The sequence below is a fragment of the Capra hircus genome, chromosome 6 (assembly GCF_001704415.2).
Source record: "Capra hircus breed San Clemente chromosome 6, ASM170441v1, whole genome shotgun sequence".
NCBI lineage: Eukaryota > Metazoa > Chordata > Mammalia > Artiodactyla > Bovidae > Capra > Capra hircus.
This window is the reverse complement of record NC_030813.1, coordinates 41275266-41287659: the sequence shown is the minus strand read 5'-3', so window position 1 is coordinate 41287659 and position 12394 is coordinate 41275266. Positions and strand designations below refer to the sequence as shown.

Here is a 12394-nt window from a genome sequence, read left to right as displayed (position 1 = left end):
TAATCAGGGAGACACAAACGTGAAATGGTTGTGTAAGTTCGAGACAGAAACTCCAAACAAATTGTGTTTCTGATCGACTGTTTTTAAACTTTCTCTGGCTCCAGATTTACTCAAATCAATTAAAAACATACAAACAAGCATAGAAGGTACACAATGAAAGAATATACCTAACTATATATATTGGTGTATTGAATGGCAATGAGCTAAGGCATAAGGTAACTCTAAACTCTAAGATTTACAAATATTAAGAATACTTACTAGTTTATCATACCCATGCTTTGAAACGATGTGATGATTACCACTCAAACCGGAATATTAGTTCACAATGACTCACACAGAGCCCCAGGATAAGGCAACTCACTGAAAAAATAAAGTCAATATTACACGAGAGTCCCTTAAGCCTCATTTCTCTCTGCGCTCAGCTAGTTGGGACAAAATACACACTTCGCTTTCCCTGACTCGTAAACAGGCTTTCTGAAGCAGCTGAATCTAAGCTGTCACTTCTCCTCTCGGCATTTTCAGATTGTTCTTTATTTCAAATTCGATGCTCTGGTCCCTGTCTGCAGCGGGAGTCCAGCCCCTGGTTAGTTTCCGTTTCCAAGGCAACTGACCAGCCCAACAAAGCCACTGGCGGCAGCGGCGGCGCGGGGCGCGCTGGTCCCGGGGCTGCGGAGCCATCACTGCCGGGCGTCCTGTTTTCTGGGGACCTTCCTGGTAACCTCCCGGGTCTTCGATTGATCTGCGCCTTACTTCATGCGTGGCTGTCTTTCTGTGTAAGAGTGGTAAAGAGGAAGCCGATAATTCCGACAGGCCCGACTTTATCCGGCTGCCACTTCTGGCCTCTGCTACAGTAGACAGGATGAATACATTTTCTCTCATTCACGCCCTCTCTCCATCTCGTCGTCTCCTTGCGCTCGCTCTCCCTCTCTCTCTCCCTCTCTCTCTAGCTCTCCTCCTCCCCTTCTCTGGCAGTAGCCTTCTTAATGTAGTTTAATGGCTTTACAAAGAGAGCCAGGCAGAGGAGCACTTTCCAGTAGCTGTGGTCGGACCATGACCTAGCTGACCATGAACTTGGAAGGGCTTGAGATGATAGCAGTTCTGATCGTCATTGTGCTTTTTGTTAAATTATTGGAACAGTTTGGGCTGATTGAAGCAGGTTTAGAAGGTAAGGGAGTGCTTTTTAGTGACTTCTAAAAATTCTCTGTTTTGCAATAAAAATTTCTTGAGGGAGCATAAGAGGCACCTGGAATGAGATCAGAGAAATGTTACTCCGGGGTGGACTTGAGGAGAGGTGGGTTTTTCAGGGTAGGAAAGATTAATAAAATAAACTTTTTTGGTAAGTTTCAGTAACGTTTTCAGAGCAAAAGAACGTTAAAACTATTAGAAACACTTTGAGTCCGAATGTTAGCACTTAAACTGAGATAAAATGTTTATAACCGATATATCTGCTTGTATTGAGAGCATTTAGTCCATATTGATGTTATTTCACTTTATCTAATATCCCCTTTTATTGTATAAGCAAATTTTATTTGGATATATTGTGTGGTCCACTTGTTTCTTTCTGTGTAAATGCATTCATCAAATGGAGATGGTTATACATTGATTATAATTTCTTACGGTTTAAGTTTGAAGCCTAAGAATGACAAGGTTTTTATAAGGTTGTCTCAAGCAGTATTTATAACATTACCTATTTTACATCCCAACTGAGACTGTAAGGGGCAGCGTCCCCAACTCATATGACAGACTTTAACATAGATTCCAAAGAGCCAATTGTTTTCCAAGTGTTGCTGTTTACGTTCATCAGACGCTCATTCCCCTGTTTTCCTTAACAATCAACTCGTTTCTTTAAAAAACTAAGGTGTGTACTTGCCTGTATCTTTTCCTTAATTTGATGTTTCTTTGAGAATCCGAGTAAATTCAGATTATTATTTGCTTACTGTGCAGAACACACAGAGTTTTTTGCATACAGCCAGTTATTGTTTCTATAAAGTTGTCAGAGCAATTTTTAAAAGCATCCCTAGGTGATGGTTGACATATTTGTGCTTGATATGCTTTTGCTTCAAATTTTAAACGCAAATAAAAAATGCAGATATTTGTAAATGTATTTACATTCACAACTAATCCAGTCCCCCAGAGAATGACTGCCACATATGACAGAAATAAAGCTGCCTTTACAAACAGCAAACGTCAAATTATAGTAAGTGTGCCACTCTGATGTAGGTTATAGAAGCCTACATCTGTAACTGCTTGTGGGGGGGAGATGGTATAAAGCAGGGATTGTTAAGGTGATTTTAAAGTTTACGGAATGCTTTTTGAAAGCCCTCTCTGGAGGCAATATTTACCATTTGAAGAAGAGGATAAAACTGTAAAATCTGGAAGTAGTAACTGCTGTTTAAAATTGACTTTACCTTATGCATTGTTGTGACACCAATAACTTGGTTTGGCTTCTCTGCCTTTTGGTGTGTGTTATTTTCCTGGCAAATGTGATTGGGACCTCCCATTTTAATGCCCTGGTTTTTATTCTCTCTGAGACTGACAGTTCCTTAGAGTAGTGCCAGTATTTCTAGCTCTATTGAGGGACTTTCTTTTTTACCTGATTTCATGGATGATTTGTGGTCATTCTTAAAACACTTTTTTTTGAGAGCTGTTACTTGGCATTTTGTGATGATACCTCTCTAGGACTGCTTTTGTTTCAGGAGTACAAACCAAATGATAATGTACATTTCCTTCCTCTAAGGACTGCTACCCTTAATGAAACTATTTCCCTATTCTTTGTTATATTTCAAACTGTACTAATTGTATGAATAGTTTCAATCTTGTATTTTATAGTTTATAATATCAGCATTTTCCAGGCCAACATTGTACTAATACTGTGGAGAGAATGTGCTTTCTTCAACATAAGGCCATATCTTAATTCCAGGTTTTAGAGAGTATTTTGAGATAGTAAAATGTTAATGACCATATCGAGGCAGATTATACTCAATATGTATAAGTTGACCGAGAAAGAGAGCAGTAGTGCTTTCCATTGTGAAGTTAAGACTTATCTCCAAAGTCAAAGCTAGAGTCAGAAAACCTTCAACAGTAAGTTGGCCCCATAGTTTGCTTACTGGAGATATAGAACAAATAAACACACTAATATGCTATATTTCATTGTATGTAGTTTGAATATGTAGCTCCGAATGTGCACACTTTAAAGTTACAGCCTAGTTTTAGTGAATAAAAAAGATCAACAGCTTTTAAAATAGTATCTTCATAGATTTTTCTAAAGCTGTTTTCAAAGCAAACACTGATGCTCATTTCATTTTCAAATAAGAGTTCTCTTTCTGCCCATCATTTAACATATCTAAGCCGGGGATAATGATTCCTTCACCTTTCTTATTTCTGTCTGCTCAAGTGACCTAGTAAAGAAATTTGAGTATTAGATAGAAAAATTTGAACCTGGGTTAAAACCCTATAAGGATGATTTTGAAATTTCTTTTTCCCTAAGCAATTAAACCTTTTCATCTAAACTTACAAATGTTCTACAGTGTAGTCATCATCTAGAATGTAGTTTTTTGTATTATTGTATATGCAGTATACAGTATGTTCTCAAGGGCGTGTACAATACTGTGTTTACATAATGTAGTTATCTTGCTCTAAGTATGTATAGAAAAAAATGTACTTCAAAATAAATTGATAACATTAAAATCCGAAATATTTGTATTTGCTCATCTTTGAGTACTTTGAGCTCCCTTTCTTTGCACAAGCCTGTAGAATGGGTCCGGGGTGTCCTGGATCCTTCTCTTCCAGTCTATAGATGATATGCAGAAACACGTGTACACATAGATCCATGGCATGTGCTAAATTGCTTCAACCGTGTCGGACTCTTTGTGACCCTGTGGACTGTAGCCCGCTGGGTTCCTCTGTCCTTGGGATTCTCCAAGCAAGAATACTAGAGTGGGTTGCTATTTCCTACTCCAGGGGATCTTCCTGACCCCAGGATTGAACCCACATCACTTTCATCTCCTGCATGGCATGTTTTTATAAACAAAAAAGTTGCATTTAGCAGGTAAGGTTCTTTGGCAAGAGAAAATGAAACAGTAGTAGGACAATAGACTTGTACTTCCCCTTTGCCACTCCCTTGCTTTCTAAATTTGGGTAAGCCACTTTACCTCTTCAGTTGTCTAAAGTGCAAAAATTGGACTTGATAATCTTCATGGAAATTTCCATTTCAAAAGTTCTATAAGTCTGTCAGGTAATTCAGATGCGATCATTTATATAGCATGTATTCTTTCTTATGAAATGGGTATTAATGTCCCACTTTGGGACTGACAGACAGTGCTGCTACTAGGCTCATCTTTCCTTCTCTTCCATAGTGGGCTAATTCATCATACCTCAAGGAGATTTTCATTGCATTTCAGGAGAAGAGAGAAATGTCCTTCCCTGTAGCTTTAGAATTTGACATTTGGGGCTGCTATTTTAGGCATCCTTGTGATAGAGTTTCTCAAAACTTATGTGGGTTTGCAACAACAGATAAACACATCATGTTATAATTTATTAATATTTCATAGTCCAGTTCTTTTTCTTTTTTTTGCAATTCAAAGTTCAGTGTTTCTTTTTTTAAAAAAAAAGAAATATTAATACCAGGTCAGTATGCAAGCGTAGGGTTGAAAAGAATCGGACATGACTGAAGTGACTGAGTGTGAGCATAAGCAGGGTGCGTGCAAATAATATTTTTACCTTGAGCAAAGTTTTGAGGATAACACACATGGCCAGAGTTTTGAATTCACAGGTTCTCTCTACATAGTGAGGCATTTGGGAAGCTCAAGAGTTATGCTGGTCTGGAATATTCCTAAAACCTCACCAGAGTAAATTATCTGTTTTCAGCTATAAAAATGAAAGTGGTTTTCTGTTAACAGGTTTCAAGGAGAAATTGAATCAAAATTTCAATGGCAAAGCTATTTCATTATCTCTGTATGCAACACTGGGCTGTGAAAATATCCACTTTTCACACAAATATGTATTAAATCATGTTGAAGTAGTTACTGAATTAAGAAAGAATCATCCTTCTTCCTACTACTAACCTTGATAAAAGGCAAAATTTTACAAAAGTGCAATAACACACATGACTTGAAAAACAGTATCTTTTATTTATAATCCCATTCATAAAAAGACAAAAAGGAAACCAACTTCTAAGCCCTTTGTAGAATATGCACTAGGATTTCTTTAGTATTTCTGGTGCTCACTTTATTTAGCAGATATCTATGATACTGTAATATAGCTTTCCCATGAGAGGTAAACAAGGCTTTAGCCATATACTCAAAGATGAATTTTCAGAACCCAACTTCTTAATTTTCCTGTGCTGTTGACAGAAGTGTGAGTTTGCTGAGTCTGTCAATAAATTGGGCCAGTTGGAAAACTCTACTGACTTTGTGACCATTTTGTGATCTTTAATGAGGACTTGATAGGGAGGGAGCTATGATTTCTATCTCAAATAGCTTAAATGAAATTTACAAAGCAGACTCTTTTAAAACTCTTCTAGCATTTTTACTTCTCCAAAGGTAATGGAATGTTAAAGCTGTTTGTATTTGGACTATCAGAAAGGTCTTTCTAAACTGAAATGTTTAAGAAAGAGAAAATCATTTATAGAGAAATTAGAAAGCATAAGTAATTTTTTTATACTCTCTAGGAGTGGAATAAAGAGAATTCTTAGACAATTTGATCTTATTTAGGATCTTTTATAGTTAATATTTCAAAAACATTAATGTCTACAAAGGGACTATTAGAAGAAGAGATTTAGTATGTTCAGAGATTTATTCAGAGGGTATAGAATTATTTTGCTTGGATTCTAATCACTGTTTCACCTCTTAACAGTCATTTGATTCTGGGCTATTACGTTACCTCTATAATCCATATTTTATCTATACAATGAAATAATGATAAATGATCTTAATATCTTACTTTATTAAGGGTTACCAAAGTGCAAGGCCTGTGTTGGACATAGTATACTCTTAAGCTGTGTACTGAAGTGTTCTATAGTATAGTATAGAAGTAGTATCACTATAAGTATACTAATAATCTTATTTAATCCTCACACTAGGCCTGAGGTAGGTAATGTCTTACTTAATCTTTACCCTGGTCCTGTTCTCAGTTTAAAGATGAAAAAATAGAGCTTCAGAGACTAAGTAACTTGGCTCAAGGTTACTCAGCCGGTAGGTCAAAAAACTGTAATTCAAACTCAGGCCATCAGGTTCTATATCCTATTCTATAATTTTAATCTCCCAGACATGACAGCATGATGCAATGGCAAATATTTGGTGAAGAGGAGAAAGTGTTAAGTCAAGTATCCACTAACTCTTTCTATAAGACTTTTTTGAGCACATTCTCTGTGTGAGACACTCTCAATCACTAACATTGTTTAATAATCAAAAATGTTTGCACTGACATGCTGTCTATACTATTGTAAGTACAGCAGAGAGAAGAGTATAAATCCTCTATCTTATAAACTGGCAAAATATTTTACTGTAAGTGAATCTGCATTAAATTTCACTCAAATCAAAGATAGTCTTCAGGTGAACTCGGATAAAAATTAAGAAAGTAGATATATGTGTTCATCCTCAGACAGAGCCCAGTTTCTTTCCAGTTTGTCTGAAGGTGACAGGTGGGAAATCTGGAAATAGATGGGACAGAGGAGGGCTGGTGAGGGAGAAAACTCTATATCTGATGTTATGGTATAGAGATGAAACTCTGAATCCAAGAAGGGTGTTTTGTTTGTTTTATTTTGTTTTTGTAAAGGGGTCTAAGAACTGTCTGGAGCATAGACAAAGGTGGTAAGATGATCGACACTAGAATTTTGGATCGAGTGCATCTGGCATGATTTCTAGTGTAGCACAAGCTTCAGTGAGGTTTTAGGCTTGATAGGATGGTCATCAACAAAAATACACACTCTAGCCTTTATCAGACAGAGAAAGCAATGGCACCCCACTCCAGTACTCTTTCCTGGAAAAGCACATGGACGGAGGAGCCTGGTAGGCTGCAGTCCATGTGGTCGCTAAGAGTCAGACACGACTCAGCGACTTCATTTTCACTTTTCACTTTCATGCATCGGAGGAAGAAATGGCAACCCACTCCAGTGTTCTTGCCTGGAGAATCCCAGGGATGGAGGAGCCTGGTGGGCTGCTGTCTATGGGGTCGCACAGAGTCGGAAACGACTGAAGCGACTTAGCAGCAGCAGCAGCAGCATTTATCAGAAGCTTTAAAGCATGAAGGAACCCAAATCGTTCTAGCTATGTGGATCAGAGTTCAGGAGAAAGAAGAAAGCCTAACTGAGTTGAGAATTCACTGTTGGACAAACAGGGCGAGAGCAGTATATGCCCTGATTTATCTTATCAACCAATTGAGATTGTAGGTGTTGTTTCTGTTTTGCAGATGGAAGAAAATGGAGATTGAGAGTGATTAATAATTTGCTCAAGGTCACAGGGGAATAAGGAAGGAACCTGGATTAGTTCCAATATCTTCATAGTGGCACTGATCCAAATGACATTCAAAATGACTATAAAAGATAAATATTCAGAAATGAGATAAAGTTTACACAGATAAATAAAGGCCATAACATAAAGTAAATCTCTGTACAACTATGCCTAAATATAGTTGCTTTTTAAGCATTTGACTCGTTTTTATGTTAGTTCTACTCCTTTGTAGAGGCATTCTATGCAAAATCGCAGCTATGATGATGAACAAAAAGAAAATGAGGAAGAGGGAAAAGAAGGAAAGATACATCTGCAAATCGCATCATTAAAGCTCTGATTTATCAAGGCTTCATACAATGGGAAATCCTTCAGAAATTACCAATTCCAAATTAATCATTTCATAGTTGAACAAACTGAGTCCCGGAAAGAGTAAATTACTTACTGAGTGACTTGATCTTGACAGACTCTTCTCTACAGAGAAAAAATCTAATTTATTGTGCTCAGACAATAAACTTCAAACATAATCTAAGTTCCGCCAAATATTTATCTAAATTATAGCACTCCTTAATTATTTTGCTACTGGACCAATCACTCTAAAGTTCAAGGATTCTAAGGATTGTTTACAGTTACAGTCCCTCAGGCTGAGGGACTTGTGCATAAATTGATATGGTTTCCACCTTGATGACTTGTCTGCACGTTAGTGGTAGAGAGTCATTACCCCCTGACAGCCATTCAGTGGTGCCAATGGATGGATATTTGGAAGGTCCAGGATTAGTAGCCAGTGGATATATTTACAAATCATGAGGGCATTTATCCTAATTGTTCATCACACTGATTATTAATAGCAAGAAGCACCTTGTTCATTACTTGCCCCATCTCACAGAGGCCTACCTTGACCTCTCTGTTGAAATTTACCCCCACTGTCCAGGCTGTTGGAAGCAATTATTCAAAAAGCATTGAACATCATCAAGATGAATCTCTTTGCTAAAAATACACCAATTGTATGGATCAGTTCTTACAGAGAGGACATAGCATATAGATGCTAAGAACACCCTCTAAGCCAAAGTAACTGGACAGCAATCAAATCCCGTATGTAATATGTATTAGTTGTATGACTCTGGATAAGCACCCCAGTCTTCTGTTCCTCAGTTTCTTTATATCTTAAATAGGAATAATCCTAGTACCCACCACCCTCGTTTGTTGTGCAGATTGAAATGAGTTAGTATTTATGTTTGCTTAGAGCCAGCTCTAGAATATTATAAATGACTTCTATGTTTTGTCGTTATGGTTAGACACCATCATCTTTCTTTCTTAAAAAAAGGAGGCCACCACTCAATATCTAAAATAAAAACTGAATTTATCGCTTGCTAAGCAAGTGGGAACTGAGCTTGTAGGATACAATAGTTTAGAGGAAAACACTGCTAATGTTTTATGCAATTGGAGGCTCTCCAAAGAGTGGTTACTATTAATGGGAAGTTGTCATTGAACAACTGGGTTGGGTTTAAAACCGGTTCTGTGGCTACTTGTTACTATATTCGAACAATGATCATTCATTTCCCTTTGTGAAACTACAGTACAGGAACTTTTTATTTTCACAGTGAACAACATTGAGGATTATTTGTTGAGCACCTCCCAAATAATGGCCACTGTTCTAGACACTAGAGATTCAGACTTCAGGAAAGAAGTAGAACCTTTGCTCTTGCAAGCTGATATGCTAAATTTTGAGATGAAACTACTATAAATGCCACAGAAATGTATGGAGACAGAGTAGTTGTAGTATTCATTCATTCACTAAATATGTGTCTCTACTATGTTTCACACATAGTTCTAGGCACAGTAATGGGTGCTGTCCAAGTCCTTGTGAATTTACATCCTATCGGGGAAGCAAGACAAAAAGCTATAGTAACAAAGGAATATATAATCTGATATTTAATAGAGGCAGACACAAAATACAACAAGAGAAGAGAATCAGGGATGTTATAATAGAGTGATCAGAAAAGGCCTTTCTGAAGAAGTGACTTCTGCCAATACTTTTTAAGAAATGAGTGTGTATAACATTGTAAAGTCTGGAACAAGAGAATTCCAAGCAAAGTGATAAGCAAGTACAAGGGCTGTTGGTTGAAAGTTTGTTTCTTGTGTCCAGTGAACAGAAAGGGGCTGGTGGAAGTGGAGCAGAGTGAGCTGGAAGGGTGATGGCAATTGTGGAGGGATGGTCAAGAGCACCCCTTCCAGGATCATCGCCACAACTTTGGGTTTTGTTCTTTGTATACTGGAAAGCCACTAAAAGATTAGACTAGGAAGTCTCTTTTTATTGTTTAGTTGCTAAGCTGTGTCTGACTCTTTGCAACCCCATGGACTATAGCCAACAAGTCTCCTCTATCCATGAGATTTTCTAGGTAAGAGTACTGGAGTGAGTTGCCATTTCCTTCTCTAGGGGATCTTCCTGACCCAGGGGTCAAACCCACATCTCCTGCATTGGGAGGTGAATTCTCTGCTGGAAGTCTCTATGAATCCCCTATTCTAGATTCTTTTATTGACTCTGATACCATTTTTCACACCATGTCTGCCTGCCCCAGTCTCAGCAAGGGCAGACACATCTTTGCTTTGCCCTGGAAAACCACCAGGACATTGACTCATTACCTTTTGCCAGACCTCCCTTACATGGAAGAACTCCCTCTACTTCCCATGACCCATCTTTAGCATGTGTTCAGGCCTCAATGTTAATTTCCCTTTGCTAAGCTAGATCTACCATTCTACTAGCCCATGAGGGTTAGTAGGTAAGCAGGTCCAGTCTTCATTTGTCCTTATCAGGCTACTTCAAAATCCTAGGATACAAAGCCTGCTCTTAATTATACCTACAGGAACAATGTAAATTGTCTTAGTAAGACTTTACTAGAGAAGATATTCTAAAAATTTAATATTTCCTGAGCACCTCCTATAGTGAAAGTATTAAGACAGTGGAGGCAAAGAGGAAAATTTCACAAAAAGGAAAGCCGTGTTGTTATCCTTTGAGTAACTCCTCCTCCCCCACATATTAACTCCAAAGATAAATATTCAAATTGGGAATGTTCCAAGTTAAGATGAGAATAATATACCAGATATTTGTACTAATAACATTATTTTGGAGCCAACAAGAAATAAAGAGACTGTAGTCCCACCCCCTCATTTTATGACAAAATTGAAGCCCAGGAAGGTTAATTGACTTGTTAAAATTTATAAAACTAACTGGTAGCAGTAGATACTATAATAAGTACACCATCTATGACAGTGTGATAAATTACATTCTGAGTGAGAAGCTAATAATTTTACATTTCATAGTATCTAATTTTTATAGAACCCTGTAAGAATAATTTTGTTAGCCACAACTGTAGGAAATCTGGCTCTTTATTTACTTAATATATTATGAGTATTTTTTTTATATTGCTATTTTCTAGTGTTTTGGCTTATGCTCAGGAAGATAAGGGGTAGGAGGAGGTCTCTGGTGCACAGGTGGAAACAAAGCTCATTAAAAAACTGATGAATTATGCCAAAATATGACCCACAGTGGTGAAGACACGGTCAAATGCCAAAGGCTTGTGCTTAAGCATTGTGGCATCAAATGAATATGGGAGTAAGGGCTCAAGCAGGGAGGTCCCAGAGCTGGTGAGCAAGAAGGTACCATCACATGCTAGTAACACCATAACACCTGAATAAGAAATTTGTTGAGTCTATGCCAGGCACCACGGTCAGCACTGTCTATGAACTAGACTTGTTGACAATTTTTATGAACCAGTTATATAACTGAAGATTAAAGAAATGAGAAAGTATATGCTCTAGAAGTTTCAGTCACTTGAATCATGTACATAGAGGTGGTCTAGCTGGGATTAAAATCCATACCATTGACATTGAAACCATCATGTTCCCATCTTATCTGCTTCTCAAGTAGGGCTGAGCCATGGTCAGATAAATAAATGTGAAGCTGCAGATTCCCTCAAGAGTGTGGACCGCCTGCCATTCCCATTCAAAATAAATGTTAACTTCCACATCAAATCTTGTATAGGTGTTTTTTCCCCTCTTTTTTTTTTTTTAAGAGGTTCTTATATTCCAAATCCGGTTTCTCAGGTGGTTCTAGTGGTAAAGAACCCGTCTGCCAATGCAGGAGACATGAGATGAGGGTTCGATCACTGAGTCAGGAAGATACCATGGAGGAGGGCATAGCAACCCCTACAGTATTCTTGCCTGGAGAATCCCATGGACTGAGAAGCCTAGCAGGCTACAGTCCTTGAGGTCGACATGACTGAAACGACTTAGCACATATTCCAAATTATATAAGATTCAGGCCTGACTTAAACCAGATCTGTTCCTACTGTGAGCTTAGAAAATCTTGCATTTCTTGGCATTGTAAAGTCTATGGCTGGGGACACAGAAGTCAAGGTCTATCCTCCAATACAGAAAGCTGGATACAAAGTGCCCATTGGGGGTTTTTGTTGTTCAGTCACTCAGTCATGTCCAACTCTTTGTGACCCCGTGGACTGCAGCACGCCAGGCTTCCCTGTCCTTCACCATCTCCTGGAGTATTCTCAAACTCATGTCCATTGAGCCAGTGATGCCATTCAACAATCTCATCCTCTGTCTTCCCCTTCTCCTCCTGCCTTCAATCTTTCCCAGCATCAGGGTCTTCTATAATGAGCTGGCTCTTCGCTTCAGGTAGCCAAAGTATTGGAGCTTCAGCTTCAGCATCAGTCCTTCCAATGAATATTGAGGGTTGGTTTCCTTTTGGATTGGCTTGTTTGATCTCGTTGCAGTCCAAAGGACTCTCAAGAGTCTTCTCTAGCACCACAGTTCAAAAGCATCAGTTCTTCAGTGCTTGGTATTCTTTATGGCCTGGCTCTCACATCTATACATGACTATTGGAATAAATGTGGCCATTTATTGTACATACAGTGTAAAATCCAGGTAGGACAAAG

The 12394-nt window shown here is 38.2% G+C and overlaps 1 protein-coding gene across 2 annotated transcripts in view; it reads left to right on the top strand.

Annotated features, from left to right (window-relative positions):
* The window catches only part of KCNIP4 (potassium voltage-gated channel interacting protein 4), a 1310185-nt gene that overhangs the window by 734768 nt on the left and 563023 nt on the right, over positions 1 to 12394 (top strand). The window contains exon 1 of one of the 2 annotated variants that reach the window (XM_018049335.1): positions 958 to 1165. The exons of the other annotated variant lie outside the window; for it this stretch is intronic. Within the exon in view, the coding sequence (XP_017904824.1) occupies positions 1066 to 1165 (100 nt within the window). The 5' untranslated portion in view covers positions 958 to 1065. Of the gene's footprint in view, positions 1 to 957; positions 1166 to 12394 lie in introns of those variants that run through there. 2 annotated transcript variants of the gene reach the window in all.